The sequence below is a fragment of the Aspergillus vadensis genome (genome assembly GCF_003184925.1).
Source record: "Aspergillus vadensis CBS 113365 unplaced genomic scaffold BO88scaffold_13, whole genome shotgun sequence".
Lineage (NCBI taxonomy): Eukaryota > Fungi > Ascomycota > Eurotiomycetes > Eurotiales > Aspergillaceae > Aspergillus > Aspergillus vadensis.
In genome coordinates, this window is record NW_020292051.1 from 156,308 (window position 1) to 171,070 (window position 14,763).

Here is a 14,763-nt window from a genome sequence, read left to right on the forward strand (position 1 = left end):
CATTTGGCCACTACTTTTAAGGCTCCCAAGCCTGAGTGAAGGTCTGATTCTAGGCACATACTCTACTTGGGTGAGGGGAACCATAATTACAGAATAAGAAGATCTTTATATAAGTACAATGCAAACAATGACTAAAGATTACTTCAACATCGCCATCTAGCCAGACAATCCCCCTTAACTCCAACCTATAACCCCCGTCACAACGAGCCCCAATATTCCCAATGCAAGCTTAGTAGAAACCTGATTGCGGCAAGAATATGCTGCGTTCCTCTCCGATCCTGTCTCAGAAGCAGCAGAAGAAGTCGAACTTCCTGTCTTAGTCGCTCCCTTACTCTTTGTCTCTGATGTACCCGTAGCCGTGGCAGTTGGATACGAAGTGACCGTTGCAGTTGCGTTGGTATTTCCTGTGCACCAAACATCCTCCCACGCTACCCCGGCCTTATAAAGACAGTCGGTGAGGTCTTGGACAGATTGATCTATGGCATAACTCCACAGAGCACAATCGTGATAGTATGATCGGGAACCGGCGGGCTTCGCACAGTTATCGAAGAGAGATTGGTAGCTTTTGATATTTGGCACGCCACATGCTGCGTCTTTGACGGGAAGTTCGTATTGGCCGGAGCCGCCGCAGGTGGTTGATGCTGCTGCTGCTGAGGTGGTGGTTGTGGATGTCATTGTGGGTGATTCAAATTGTGAGGAAATATGATATGGATTAGACAATTAAGTCATTATGCTCACTCCGTTCATTTATGAAATTTATATATTTGATTTTTGGCGCCAGATTAGTGAGGATAGGGTCCGACAATGCCAAGAATGACCGAGAATTGCCTGTCTCTCGCCGGCTAAAAATAACCGGCATAAGCATGCCGCCTGAGACATACTCCTAGGAGATGATGAATAGTGTGCATGATTGCTAAAATGTGGCTCACAAGGCAGAATCTGCGTAAATCCACGATGTCGATCATACATGGCTGTTGCTGCTTCAATTCGGGATAGGGGGGCCCTCTCCCGGGATATAGATCAGCATCAGTTATCAGGAGACGGAGAATCATAGATATAAATTGGAAGCAACATCCTGATATGGAACAAACAAATCAAGGAAAATTCATTAGTTAAACAAGATTTACTATACTCAAAAGGTCTCTTTCAAGATGCGTTTCTCTGCAATCACTATCATCACCTTCATTGGCACTGCCTTTGCCGTCCAGGTCCGCAAATCCCATTTAGCTGCACAAAAATGCGGTGCTAACAGAACAACAGCTCCCTGCTGGTGCTCCTTGCAAGCAAGATGGAAGTATGGGTGTTTGTGAATCGAACCTGTGTGTGGTATGTGACATCCGTATCTCGAGCAGGCTCGGCTGAAGACTGACTGTCATTGTATAGCAAACCCCTAGCCAGGCACAGGGTGTGTGCAAATGATTCACCCTCGTAATACCTATTGTGAGAATAAAGGCCGTGTGAGCATTTGTCGGAAGTATCGGCCGTAGCTAATCGAGCTATGTATGGTTGATTCCAAAATGTTCGCCATCTATGTCTCTTGTACCTAGTTCCGACCCCCCCGTATTGCGGGCAATGGTCGTGCCGTTCGTTAGCATATTGACACCTTGAGTCATCTACAAGTTGAATCCTGTCTTTTCCCCAATAATCTGAAGAAGTAATATGTAACCTTCGCGCTGATCTGAGCCGACATGCATAAATCCGAGCCCCCCTGTAGCTCCACATTGCAGCCCCACCCCCGCTGTGACCCCACACGTGGAAGGGGGGCCTCACCGCAGTTCCGCCTTTTCAATAGACATGAACCTCTTTCTGCCTAGATCTAACTACTTGGTAATTGCATCCTACTGCTCTAGCGACATTGACATTATTTACAGGTGCATAACACATAGTGATAGTTAAGATGGGCAGCGTTGGAGAAACAGTATGACTCCGATCCCCTTCTGCTAGCATACCACACTAATTGCTACATACAGGCCGTGTGCCATGGCGCGTCTGTTCCGGACATAACCACCAAGGGGTCGGAGTTCGAGTCCATCACTTCCTGGAGAGAGCGGGTTGGTATCAACACCGATGCGCAGATCCGCCTGGTGAAGCTGTCGCATATGCGGTACCAACATCCGGATCTGGATCAGATTACTGTTTTCCTAAAAGGTTCGTGGATACGTAAGTTCTGACTTAGCAGCACGCTTGCTAACTCACCCAGACTTTGGCATGCAGATTGTCAAGCAAACAGACGACCAGATCTGGTATCGCGGCTATGGACCGGACCCTTATGTTTACTATGCTAGGAAAGGACCCAAACAATTCCTGGGGGCTACTTTCGAGGTCGAAACTTATCAAGATTTGGAGAAGTAAGTAATCCCCTTTTCTGCTAGCTTAGTTAAGTATGCTAATTAAAGCAGGGCACTGCAGCTTCCGAACGCCAGTGGAATCAAGGAACTGGTCAACCATCCCGGCGGTGGTCACTTGGTCAGCTTCACTGATCCGGAAGGATACCTTGTCAACCTGATCCATGGACAGGCGCCACGGGAGGCAGGAGAGTATCCGGAAAGATTGATCGTAAACTACGAGGCAGAGAAACCTCGTCTGCGGAAGTTTCACCGATTCGATGTCGGACCTGCACCCGTGCACAAGGTATGCAGCATTTCAACTAGCAAAACTCATAGTCTAACAGCAATAGCTTGGCCACTTTGGATACTGTGTACAGGACTTCCCAACCATGCTTGACTTCTACACCCGGAATTTCAACCTCGTCCCGAGTGACTTCCTCTACGTGGAAAAGGACGGCCAGAAAGTGAACGTAGCAGTGTTTGCCCACATCGATCGGGGAAGCGATCCCGTTGACCACCACTCCTTCTTCATGAGCACGAACGAGACCTCTCATGTGCACCATTGCTCTTTTGAAGTTCATGACTTCGATACCCAGCAATTGGGTCACTACTGGCTGGCAGGAAAGGGGTACAAGTCGGTGTGGGGAGTGGGACGGCATATCCTCGGTTCGCAGATCTTCGACTACTGGTGGGACACGACTGGCAACATGGTCGAGCATTATGCAGACGGAGACTTGGTGACTGACGAAACTCCAATTGGGTACGGTCCCGCTGGAGATGAATCGTTAGCAGTTTGGGGCCCCGATGTGCCGCCTACGTTTTTGAAATGATTGTATAACAATTAGCTCTTCGTAATATGTCAAATTTTATACTTTACTCCGCGCAATTTTTGATTCAATGACAACTTCGCTACTGGTCTTTCTACCTGGCGTTAATACGGATGCAAACGCTTGGGTCAGCCTTTCCTCCCATCTGCAGCTCTTATCGCAGAAATGATTAACACCAGATCTTACCCCGCATTTCATAAACCATTGACTCAATAAAGTCATCTTCTGACGGAGTATCTCGCTGTCAACCGCTTGGTCGGCAATGCGGAAAAGATCCCACATCTCAAATAGCCCCGCAAAACTACAATGTGGGACCAACCCCTCATACAAAACCACCAAGATCAACCACAATATACATCCAATATACTCTAACCACCCATTTACACACTCAACACCTCAAAGTAAACCCTCAATCATGTCCTGGACACACCTCATCCGCTTCATCGCCGTCGAAGACAGCCAAACGCACCTCGGCCAACTCGTCGACCCAACCCGCGATGTCGGCGAAGACAGCGTCAATGGCATCGACATCGCAGCCTACCTAATCAACGGCGACATTTTCAATGGCCGCGTAACCAGCCAGATAATGCACGTTAAACAGGCACGTCACCCCTTCCTCCTTCCAACAGAACAAAATCTAATATCTAACACTAGCTTCTCTCCCCCCTCCCCCCCTCAACATGCACCTACATCCGCTGCCTAGGCCTCAACTACACCGACCACGCCAAAGAAGCGAACCTCTCCCTCCCCACCGCACCGACCATCTTCTCGAAGCCCCGGACGGCCCTGAACGGCCCGTACCCGGCCACAATCAACGTCCCGAAATGCGCCCAGGATGGAACAAGTGACTACGAAGCGGAGCTGTGTTTCGTCATCGGGAAGACAGGTCGCGATATCCCTGAGTCAGAGGCGCTGGATTACGTTCTGGGGTATACGGCCTCGAATGATGTCTCTGCGCGGGGGTTGCAGTTTGTTACTTCCCAGTGGGGGTTCTCGAAGGGGTTAGATGGGAGTTGTCCGATTGGTATGTATTCCTTTATTTTCTCTATTGGTTGTGGTTGGGTGTTGTAATGGCTGGCTAATGATATATTTATCTATGAATAGGGCCTGTGCTAGTCTCTACGTCTGCGATCACAGACCCCCAGACCCTGTCTGTCCAGGCTATCCATAATGGTGTAGTATGCCAGGATGGACATACCGAGAATATGATTTTCTCGGTGAAGAAGACGATCGCGTACCTGTCACAAGGTACGACGTTGGAGGCCGGGACTATTATTCTTACCGGGACGCCAGCGGGAATTGGGTTCTTTAAAGAGCCGAGGGTGGTGCTCAGGGATGGGGATGATATTCGGGTTAGGATTGGGGGTGTTGGGACGTTGGTTAATAAGGTTCGGTATGAGTAGGCTTATCAAAATATGTTATTAGATCGGTGGGAGGTGGAATGAATGAAGAGTAAATAATAGTACACGATTTATGAAGAGGAAGATAGTTTGGATGACAGGATGCAGAGTTATGCCGTGCTGCTCCATATTAGGAGTGGTGGCTGGTTAGCTTATGGCGAATACGCACGCTAACGCTCTTCGTGATAGTTCGCATTACTCCAATTGCCGTCGAGTCCCTTCCCCAATCACGGCACAAAAGTCCACCAATCAAAAATTGCTTCGAAATGAATTGAGCAGTGATTAACTAGCCACAATTAGCTATATACTCCATATCACATATATACATATCCACAACACTATATACGACCCTTCTCCAACCTTTACTAACTTTCACAGAAGTTTAGTTGATGTAGCTAGTATCAACCCAGTCCTCCCAGTCAGATCCGAGAAGCCAAGAGATAGTGATGGGTTCAGTCAGCTCAGAAGAGAAGTTAGCACGGGGACCCTCAGCGCCAGTGCCGGTGTTGCCGTATTCAACAAAGGTGACGTTCTCGGTGTTAGGGGTGGAGGTCGACCACTCAGTCCAGCCGAGGTGGTTGATCACATCGGTCATGGAGGTCTTCTGGAAGCAGACGCGAGCGTACTGGGACCAGGGGCGGCCTAAACCATCTGTTAGTGGGCTAGTAGCTTTTTGAGCGAATCTAGGCTAGTGGCATACCGAGGTAGTAGGTGCCGGAGGAAACATCGTTGCCATCAGCAGCAGCGACGGTGGACTTGTGGATCACGTAGTAAGAGTCGTCCGACTCGGAGGAGCGGCCGTTGGCGGTGATGGAGGCGGAGCTGGGGCCCTCGAGGACGCGGATGTCGCACTCGTGGAACCAGGCGCGGGCGTGCTGTCCGAAGATGAAGTCACTGGTGATGTTAGCTGTGTTCACCTTTTATAAAGGTATGATGGAAGACATACACGGCACCCTCGATGTAGGTTCCGGCGTAAACCTGGTAGCCGGTCTCGGCCAGAAGGGTGTCTGTTGTTGGGATTAGCACTGTTGGTTGGCATATCTGAGGTTGGTCGTACCCTGGTATCCGGTGAACTGGCAGGCGTAGTATCCCTGCTCGCTGGCATAGGCGCTCACGGCGAGAGCTTGGTGGCAGGCCTGACCGCAGGTGTTGGCGATGTTGAGGTTGTAGATGGCTGAGCCCTCAGCGTAGTTACGGAGGGTTGCTGCGTAATGTTAGCGAGATTATGGACATCTTCCCGTCTGGCGGACTGACCAGTCTCATCGTCATTGTCAACATCGGCCAAGGCGATGGCATGGGTGATGTTGACCAGGTTGCTGGTGTAGGTGGTAGTGCTAACGCCTAATCAGTATCGTCGACTTCGTAAGGACAGCGACGAACGTACTCCTCAGTCTGACCGTAGACGATCAGCTTTCCACTGAGAGCAGGAATGTACACCTGCTCGTCGTAGGATCCCTCCTCAATGAAGATGGTCTGGGTCTCGGTCGAAGTCGTGCTGAGAGCATCAACGGCAGCGCTGATCTGTCCAAGCAAACACTATCAGCCACATATCTGCAACATGCGATCGACAATCGAGATGCTTACCGTGTCGTAGTCACCTCCGGACTTGGCAACGACAATCGCACCGGAAGGAGCCGTCATGCGGCTCGCGGCCAGCGCTGTCGCCGCAAAGAGGACAGATGCAAGAATTGACTTAACCATGATTGCTGTTAAGGATCGACTGATCGGCGATTTTAACTTTGCTGCTGATGGAGGAACCAGAGAACGCTGCGAGACCTGGTTCTTATAGGAACCGCATGCCATCCAGTCATCATGAGCTCTTGTTATCGGTCAGTATATGCCTCATAAGGTTCAGGACCTCCGTGTGGAGACGCCGGCGGGGTTCTGTCACAGCCTGAACAACTATATCTGAGAAGGCTAGGAGGAGTGAGGCAATTGGGCCGGCCGTTGATAATGTGGAGGCGTTCAAAGAAGCTTCTTAGGGCTAGTGGAACCGGGTCTTCCACCAATTGCATTGAGCCTGGGGATTCTTAATTTATAGGCAATATAAATGATCGAATGACAGAAGACCCTGGGCCTATATCAGAATATTCATTATTAGCCCAGGTGATTTCCACGGCTTGGCAGGAACAAATGAATGCTGGATTTCGCCAAGCTCCAAGCTGTGAGACAGGGGCTTCTTGGCAGTCCCATTCCCATTCCAGAATCCCTTGGCTGCCGGATTCCAGAATCGCGTTCCATTGTTTGGGCCCTGTGGGGTGCGCGACGGATCCAAACCCTATACTGTACGTACTTGCAGTTTCGCTCAACCGTCTCAGTTCTGTGCGTGCAAAAATTCGACCACATGATGGCCTGAATCATACACGGTAGAAAAGGGCCGATTTCCTCCCGTTGATTGGCGAAACTAAGCAACTGCAGCTGACATTCGCACATCGTTATCTCCTGTATTGGCACTCAATGGACGGAAGGAACGGATGAAACCGCACGGTGTCTCTTGGTAGCCCGTTACGGAAAGAGGGTCGCCAATCCTTGGAAGCTTTCCGTTCGGATGACCCCATCCTCTTCTGTTTCCCCTCTTGAGTCTACAAGGCCTAACAAGATTCCGACACTGAGTCGCAAATGGTTCTTCCTCTTTTCGCCCTCCACCCGCGTCGGTGTGATTATTGGTGGGATCTTAAAAATCACGAAACACCCCCTTCTCGGAAGAACTCTGCCGTACATGCTTCCCGGCGAACCAAGCTTCGTGGTCGAACCTTAGCAGGACCTGAATATACGGTATGGGGTATACCGAATAAGGATGACCGTCGGAGCTCGGAAGCATTTATGAAGCCTGTTCTGATTGCGTGTCACGCATGTCTACTGCAGCACTTTTCGGCGATGATCCGGTAGACTGGGTGGAGTCCGCTCATTCGTATTCGCTGGGGTGCCCATAATGGTGTAGTGATTAAGAAGCGGCTTGAGCCTAGAAGAAGTTAATTTGGAGGTGGAAATTTATGTAGATTACGCAGCGCTCACTGATCTGTTTGATCAGTGTGGTGTCGCTGTCGGAACCTCGATCCCGGGCTTGTGAGCATCCTGTCAGGTATGCCAGCAGTTGCTTCAACCCTCACTTTCCAACAGGAAAAATCTTTAAGCCTCAGGAAAATACAAGGTGTGTAAACTGGCACAGTGGTTGCTGCATTGTATTTCACAGCCTACCCCTCTTGGTAATAGTGAAATCGGTATTACGATTGCCGACATACTATATATTGCGTGACGAGTAAGCGCAGTGAAGCACACATTAGCTTGAGTTGCTAATAGGCCACCACCAAATTTGCCAAGGCTTACCGTATCGCAACGAGCTATTTAGTACCTCTTGAGTATATTGACAATCATTGGAGTTCAGGGGTATCTGATAAGCGCCCGAAAAAAAAGAAGTGTACTTGATGATGCTCGTTCCAAGATCAGAAATAAGGATTGAGTTGCGAGCACCACCTGACCAAGGGTGTTTGTGGACCGTCGAATTGGGGCTCTGAGGTGATGAAGGTATTGAAAGAACAGAGCCTAATCACTCCGATACGGCAGATTTCCTTGCTTCGAGTGCAGAAAGACTTTGCACATCTCCTGCATTTTCCCGCCCACAGTCTGAGTTGGTGCCGTTGTACATTACTGCTGAAATGGATGAACAGTGCCCAGATCACACTTTACGTTCCCTCACCTCACACGGTGATGAAACATCCTTCAGCATAGAATGCGAGGTAGATACCTTTTTTCTTGAACATAAACCTCGCCCATATAATTGTCAATGCCTAATAGCTGATATCAAGTTTATCTAGAAGCCGAAAGGCATTGCTTAATGAAACTTCTCCCCTGCCTCGTTTGATTAGTACGATATCTCTCGCTTGTCGTGGCTTTCGTCTTGAGCGGGTGAAGCTGGCTAACGTCCCAAAAAGATAGAAGCTAGGCTCCCGATTACCCACCTTCTTTTTGATGGACTTCTGTTAGTCGATTTCTATTATGCAGTTTCCTCGAACATTCATTTGGTACTTCTGCTGCCACTTACGACATAACTTAGGCACTACTACCTATCGAACGATGCGTTAGAATATGAGTGCCGACAGAATCTTGATGTTGCTGTGGACAAGAATAAGCGTGGGACCGGATGGTTGATGGATGTTTTCCCTTGATACATCCTTTCCTGGTCAGAATTCCGGTTTATCAGCCTCTTCATCTCCGAAATGCCTTCCTGTTGACTTGCTAGATGTCTCCCATTCCCCCATCCCGCTCGTCCGTGTTACATCGAATGTCATTCTCTTTGCATAATCCGCGTGGATGCTGCTGGTCTATAATATCCCTGTCTCTTGCTGCAGTGTACTATGGCCCACGGGGAGATTCAAAAGAACAATAAATATGCCGTGGGATGTGCTTGACTTCATCACATACTTCAGGCCGTCTTCCACCCACTTATGTTGGGCCGTGCCTGGGACTTGATTGGAAACGCGATTGTGGACACTGCCGTTACGGGGCAGATGCATCTCAAAATGGCGAATGGCTTAGGCCGACCACCATGGCATGTCTTGTGTCCGACCTAGATTCTTGAGCTAAGGCGAGGATAGGCTCAAATACGTTGGTTCGTCCACCATCCCTTGAATAAGGCCGTTGGTGAATCCAAATATAATGAGTAGCTCATTCAGTTTGATCATGAATCTGGTGTGCATCTTCTAGTCGTCCAAAGCAACTAAACTACATGCCGAGGATGTTAATCGCTCGCATTGCCATGCTTCCAATCATTCTCCAGAAATCCTGCAGCTGCTGCCTGGGTTTCTTGAAAGGAGCATGATGCATACTTTAAGCTATTTGGGTCCCAGACACTAACATGCTATATAACCTTGTGCCCTCGTCTTATGAACCTACTTCTCGTCCATACGGACGACATAATGATAGAAATGAGTGCTGAGTAGGCGTGGAAATTGCGTGTGGACATGCTTATCATGTTGTTATTATGCTTCAAGTAATCGCTCATGCCAGTTATGTCTTTCATATTTCGCCATACTATGAGCTGATTTGGTGGACATTGACATAATATGGGGTCTGTGGTACCATTCGAGTATTATCGGAAAGCCACCACTAAACACTGTCTTATATGTTTCATCAACAGATTACGCTCGATCCTGGAAATAAGCCTTGAGAAGCAATACGCAATCTCCGAGGAATGCGGGGAGAGCCGAAATCGATCACTGATGAAGGGATACCCCAGTACAGGACCGGAAGGGGAAATGATATTTTTGACTCCTACGCATCGCATCCCAGAAAAACTTCTGCAGCGATTGGTTAAGTGGAGTAGAGGAAGATTACTATTTAAGTTTACTATTTTGGAGGCATCTCCTTCCCAGGAAGGGCGGCCACCATATTTGGTCAGTGTCATGATGCATCGAGACACACATGAGCACGATGTTTAGGCAATTTAGTTAGAATAAGCCTGACTGGGGGACACAAGGCCATGGGCTACTCGACCTTGACATCGAATATCGGCGAATTTGTCCTTTGCCGTTGCAAGTATATCTATTGATAGTGTCTGCAGTGCTTTTCGTCCTGATGAGTGAGGTTTCCAGTTGCGCCATGAGTTTCGGGTAAGTTTGTGCTCAGAATCGTGGGCTTGAACGTGATGTATTGACTCTGTTAAAAATCGCTGCAACGCGTTTCCGATACAAATTTTATAAAGTGCACGGTCAAGGCATTCTCATAAGCCAGCAGTTGAACCTATATACCCATGAGACAGGGACTTGTGGGAATATGTTGCAATCAACCACAGCTATGGGCGCAGTGAGTCGAATCAACACACTAACTCATCACCGTAAAATATGTTCTAGTAGAAGAGAGCACTATTATACCTGGCGCCCGGCTTGGCCAACTGCAATCCATTTCAGTTTAATTCGATTCAACTCGTATACTTATACCGACCGACCCCACTATTTAGATCCTACCTATGCAGGTGTTTTACCTCTTGAAGCAAGAATATGGCCCGGAACACCATTAAGCCCAAACATTCTGCAGTACTCACAAAGCAACGCATTCCACGGCGCAGGAAGGCCATCGTCGTAGCTAACACAACTAAATGACAAAAGCAAAAGCGTAGTCATACAACAGTAGAGCTATAAAAGAGTGTCGCAGCCGCCTGGCTGTCTGCGACTTACCATCCTCTCCATTCTTCGTCCCTTACCCGGCTCCCAATATACTTCTTCCTTCTGCATTTCCCCGGCGTCGCTGCCCTGGGTCTATGTCTCCTGTGGTCGCCTCTTAGTCCTTTCTACCCTGGGCATTACAAGGATGCAGTAAAGACGCTGAAGAGCCAACACAAAATGAAGGAACACATTTATCTGAATTATGAACGCAAAAACGTGTTCCATCATGATATCACTTTTCACTCAATTCTTTTGACTGCCTTGCACCTGTCACATATGTACTTCCGGGGATACCAGGTACCGAATGTTCACCATGATCGCTTACCACAATGATACGAGAAAAAGAGTCCATACGGCGGTTGAAGGTCAATAGGACGTTCTTGTGGGAACAGTACAACTCAGACATCTTCCGAATAGAAGCATAGAGGAATTCATCCTTGACATGAAAATAAATTGCAACCCATACGTTCGCATGAGAAAAAGCAACAGAAGAACGTAATCCTTTGCCGGAAAAACTGCTGGATATATCAAACTCCGATACTGTTCGGACCTCTATCCGTCGTGTTTCGAAAGACATAGTTCATGGAATCATGGAACATATCCACCTTTACAATCATTAGATATGCAGCTACCTAGAGATATATATAGGCATATGAATGAGCGGGGTATATCCCGTATGGATCATACTTGATTAGGTCTAGATTCCGCCATCAATACTGGAAGCTACATTTCCGTGCGAACCAAGCATACGATGCCCAGTTCATGTAGGATGGCACAGACGGGCTACGTCGTTGCTAGTGACCACGCTGACTACGGTATCGACGTAGCTATTCATGCACTCTACAGAATACGCGTACCATGCTGGCCTGCAAGCAGCCAATGGGAGAGGAATTGGTCAGTGAGCGGTGCTTAAATGCGGGAACTTTTCATGGCGGTTTCACGCGATTGAATTGATAAGGACGGTACCCGACGATCAGTGGATACTAGATATACTGATCCAAAGATAATGCCAGGAACTATGTTTCTACTTCCCGAACATCCAATTTGTAAACTTAGATGCCTGATAAGTGGGCATGGCTCCAGATGTTGTAATTTAGGGTTGGGACGATCGTTCGGCGGGAGTTGCCAAACGCGGAGGCCCCTCGGAGATACGACCAGGTCGAACCACAATTCATGGAAACATCCCCAGACGTTGAGAACATGCAGAGAACGTGCCTGACATGTTTCTGCAGCTTATGTTACTGCTGCAGTAGCTCGGACCTCAGGGCGAATTAGGACTACTCCTGCTGCAGAACGCCTCTGCAGGTGCCAGCCGACCGATATCGCATTCCTCAGAACAGGAACAGTGTTGAACGTCAACAAATAGACATTTCTAGCCTCTGCTAGCTTTCGCTTCTGCCTTGGCTTAGGATTCACGGACTCATCTGTGCCGTCCCATCGTACGACCAGTCCTCTGCACAATGCAGGACCCATCTCAACTTCGATCGTTACTGGCTGTCCATACCAGGACTTCAACGGCTGCTTGACAGAGAAGCGATCTACTGCAGCACTCGTCATCCAGTCCCACCCTCTCTACTTCAAACATGAGAAGCTACTTCGGCCGACATAATCATGTCTTGTCTGCTCCATAGGGAACTATATAAACCCCGTCCACCACCTATATTCTGGACATCATTCCTGTCATTCCTCCAATTCAGCCGGTCACCATGTTTTCTTCCAAGACCGCTGCCTTCGCGGGCTTCATGGCCTTCAGCGCTCTTTCTGGAGTCGCTGCCACCTACAACTATGCTGTTGCCGATCCCTATGGACTTCCTGAACCCGTTATGATTGACTTTGATGATGACGGAGTTGTTGGTGGCCTCTACCGGCCCAACACCACGAGCCCTCTGTCCCGTATCGGTGTCTACGTGATGCACGCTGAGCAGGATTACCTGAACTTCTCAGCCTGCCACGAGCTCCCACGCCGCGGCTTTACTACCTTCTGCGCAAACAATGATGCCAGCAAGAGCGGCTACATGACCGACATTAACTTCGAAGATATGATGACCAACGTCGGCCAGGGCATGAGCTACTTGCGCAACCTGACTGAGATCGACAAGGTTGTCATCTTTGGCCACAGTGGTGGCGGTGCCATGATGACTGCCTACCAAAATATCGCCGAGAACGGTGTCAAGGCCTGCAATGGTCCCGAACGTATCTACCCTTGCTCAGACGCCATGGCCGACCTGCCTGCCGCCGACGGCCTTATTCTCATTGACGCCAACTACGGACTCTCCACCATGGCTCTCCTGAGTCTTAATCCCGCCATTGTTGACGAGCACTCAGGTGCCAAGATCGATCAGTCACTGAACCTCTACAACACCGCCAACGGCTTCTCCGAGTCCGGCGCCAACTACACCCAGTCCTTCAAGAAAGCCTTCGAGAAGGGTGTCGTTGCTCGCAACAACCGTATCCTGAAGCACGCTGAGTCCCGCCTTGCCGCTATCAACAACGGCAGCGGCATCTTCAGCGACGATGAGCCCTTCTACATCGTCGACTCCATGTACGTCGGCTTCAACAACAAGTTCTTCGCCCAGGACACCCGCTGGATCCACCACACCACCCACCCCTGGCCCCTTCTTCACCGCAACGGATCGATCACCACGCAGATTGTTCCCTCTGTTCGCGTGCCCGCTAACTTCGAGAGTTTCGCCGACAACTTCGAGGGTGGCGCCCTCAAGACCACCATCAAGCGTTACCTCTCCACTCTGGCTATCCGCGTCACCGACGACTTCGAGTACAAGGTGGATGGTTTCGAGGGGATTGTCTGGAACTCTAGTCAGACTGCTCCACTCGGCAATATCGGCGGTGTTACCGTGCCTTTGCTGAACATGGGCAACACCGGCCACTACGAGTACCTGAACGCTGAGAAGCTCCACCTTGCCGCTGGTAGCAAGGACGCTGAGATTGCTTTTGTCGAGGGTGCTCAGCACACTATTGTCACTTGCACTGAGTGTGAGACGTACCCCGGGGAGTATGGTAACACTCTTTACACTGCTTACAACTACATGGCGGAGTGGTTGAGCAAGGAGGGTCGCTTCTTGTAGATATTTCGCCGACATGGTGTACGATAGATTATCTATCCTGTATCTTGTATAGTCACTGTATGTGAATAGCTAGCTTCGGATTAATTCACTCAATTCCGTCACTCCTCAAATAAAATTCTGGCATTCTTTTACATATTTTCTCGTCCCTCGTTTTGTCTCGTTCCCGTGAAGAGCCGTAGACTTATTGTCCGCATCCTCCCCAGGCAACAAACCAAACCCGTCTTTATTCTATCCCAATACATAGTACATCATCAAGCAGCAGGCTAAGTCCAAGGCCATCACCGCCAAACTGAACGCGGTATCTTCGTCCGAGATCTCAGCCCTCAACATCCCTATCCTTGCTTGCCGTCCCCACGTTCCGCCCATCCATACCAAAACCAGTTTAGTCTCCGCAACCGCCGTGCGGGGTGCAAAGGGTCCGGATGTAGCAATGATAATCTCAACGACGAGATTATCGGCATTGTTGGTTTTACTTTTTTCAAAATATGATATTATTTCCTAGTAAACTTAAGTTTGAGTTCGAAAGTTTGTGGAGGTTCGCTAGTTGAGGTAGTCATGCGTGGAACTACTAGCAGCGGATATGCTCTGACGCTCGATTGCATCTATATATCTTCAGACAGTGTCAGTTTACACAAAGAGTGCAATGGGCTTCAAGATGTTATCATAATATGAATTTTTCCATTACCAGTATATGAAATACCGGAACTTAGTGTGGTGGATAAGCTGTTAGGTTGCTAGAACAAAATTCGTAGTAATATTCTAGAGAAAAGAAGAGAGAGGTAAACAAAGGGCAAAACAGTGAAAGAAACAAAGGGAAGACACTGTAGCATCATGGGTGACTTGTGGTAGATGTGAGAATTGCCCATCGACGGTGTTCGCATTTTTGATAGCGAATACTCCGGCGTTGCATTGCCGACGAAAAGATTTAACATATCAGACTCACTGACAGAATCATTGGACAC

At 48.9% G+C, this 14,763-nt stretch overlaps 6 protein-coding genes across 6 annotated transcripts; 4 read left to right on the forward strand and 2 right to left on the reverse strand.

The window, feature by feature from the left end:
* Window positions 1-174: 174 nt before the first annotated feature.
* Window positions 175-675, reverse strand: BO88DRAFT_415627 (uncharacterized protein; the record flags this gene model as incomplete). The annotated part of the gene is made up of 1 exon (XM_025708214.1): window positions 175-675. One exon carries the CDS (start codon window positions 673-675, stop codon window positions 175-177), a length of 501 nt encoding a protein of 166 aa, XP_025562251.1.
* Window positions 676-1,151: 476 nt separating this feature from the next.
* BO88DRAFT_454154 (uncharacterized protein) lies at window positions 1,152-1,419 on the forward strand (the record flags this gene model as incomplete). The annotated part of the gene is made up of 3 exons (XM_025710792.1): window positions 1,152-1,208; window positions 1,261-1,326; window positions 1,384-1,419. 3 exons carry the CDS (start codon window positions 1,152-1,154, stop codon window positions 1,417-1,419), a joined length of 159 nt encoding a protein of 52 aa, XP_025562252.1.
* Window positions 1,420-1,897: 478 nt separating this feature from the next.
* Window positions 1,898-3,157, forward strand: BO88DRAFT_444225 (2,4,5-trihydroxytoluene oxygenase; the record flags this gene model as incomplete). The annotated part of the gene is made up of 5 exons (XM_025710088.1): window positions 1,898-1,918; window positions 1,971-2,148; window positions 2,201-2,348; window positions 2,400-2,631; window positions 2,678-3,157. The coding sequence occupies 5 exons, from the start codon at window positions 1,898-1,900 to the stop codon at window positions 3,155-3,157; spliced, it is 1,059 nt and encodes a 352-aa protein (XP_025562253.1).
* A 412-nt stretch (window positions 3,158-3,569) lies between these two features.
* BO88DRAFT_425998 (fumarylacetoacetate hydrolase family protein) lies at window positions 3,570-4,557 on the forward strand (the record flags this gene model as incomplete). The annotated part of the gene is made up of 3 exons (XM_025708871.1): window positions 3,570-3,755; window positions 3,809-4,178; window positions 4,259-4,557. The coding sequence occupies 3 exons, from the start codon at window positions 3,570-3,572 to the stop codon at window positions 4,555-4,557; spliced, it is 855 nt and encodes a 284-aa protein (XP_025562254.1).
* Window positions 4,558-4,936: 379 nt separating this feature from the next.
* On the reverse strand, window positions 4,937-6,255 carry BO88DRAFT_463518 (pectinesterase; the record flags this gene model as incomplete). The annotated part of the gene is made up of 7 exons (XM_025711261.1): window positions 4,937-5,196; window positions 5,255-5,448; window positions 5,501-5,561; window positions 5,612-5,758; window positions 5,809-5,888; window positions 5,939-6,075; window positions 6,139-6,255. The coding sequence occupies 7 exons, from the start codon at window positions 6,253-6,255 to the stop codon at window positions 4,937-4,939; spliced, it is 996 nt and encodes a 331-aa protein (XP_025562255.1).
* Window positions 6,256-12,421: 6,166 nt separating this feature from the next.
* BO88DRAFT_342024 (uncharacterized protein) lies at window positions 12,422-13,801 on the forward strand (the record flags this gene model as incomplete). The annotated part of the gene is made up of 1 exon (XM_025703123.1): window positions 12,422-13,801. The coding sequence occupies one exon, from the start codon at window positions 12,422-12,424 to the stop codon at window positions 13,799-13,801; it is 1,380 nt and encodes a 459-aa protein (XP_025562256.1).
* Window positions 13,802-14,763: the final 962 nt, after the last annotated feature.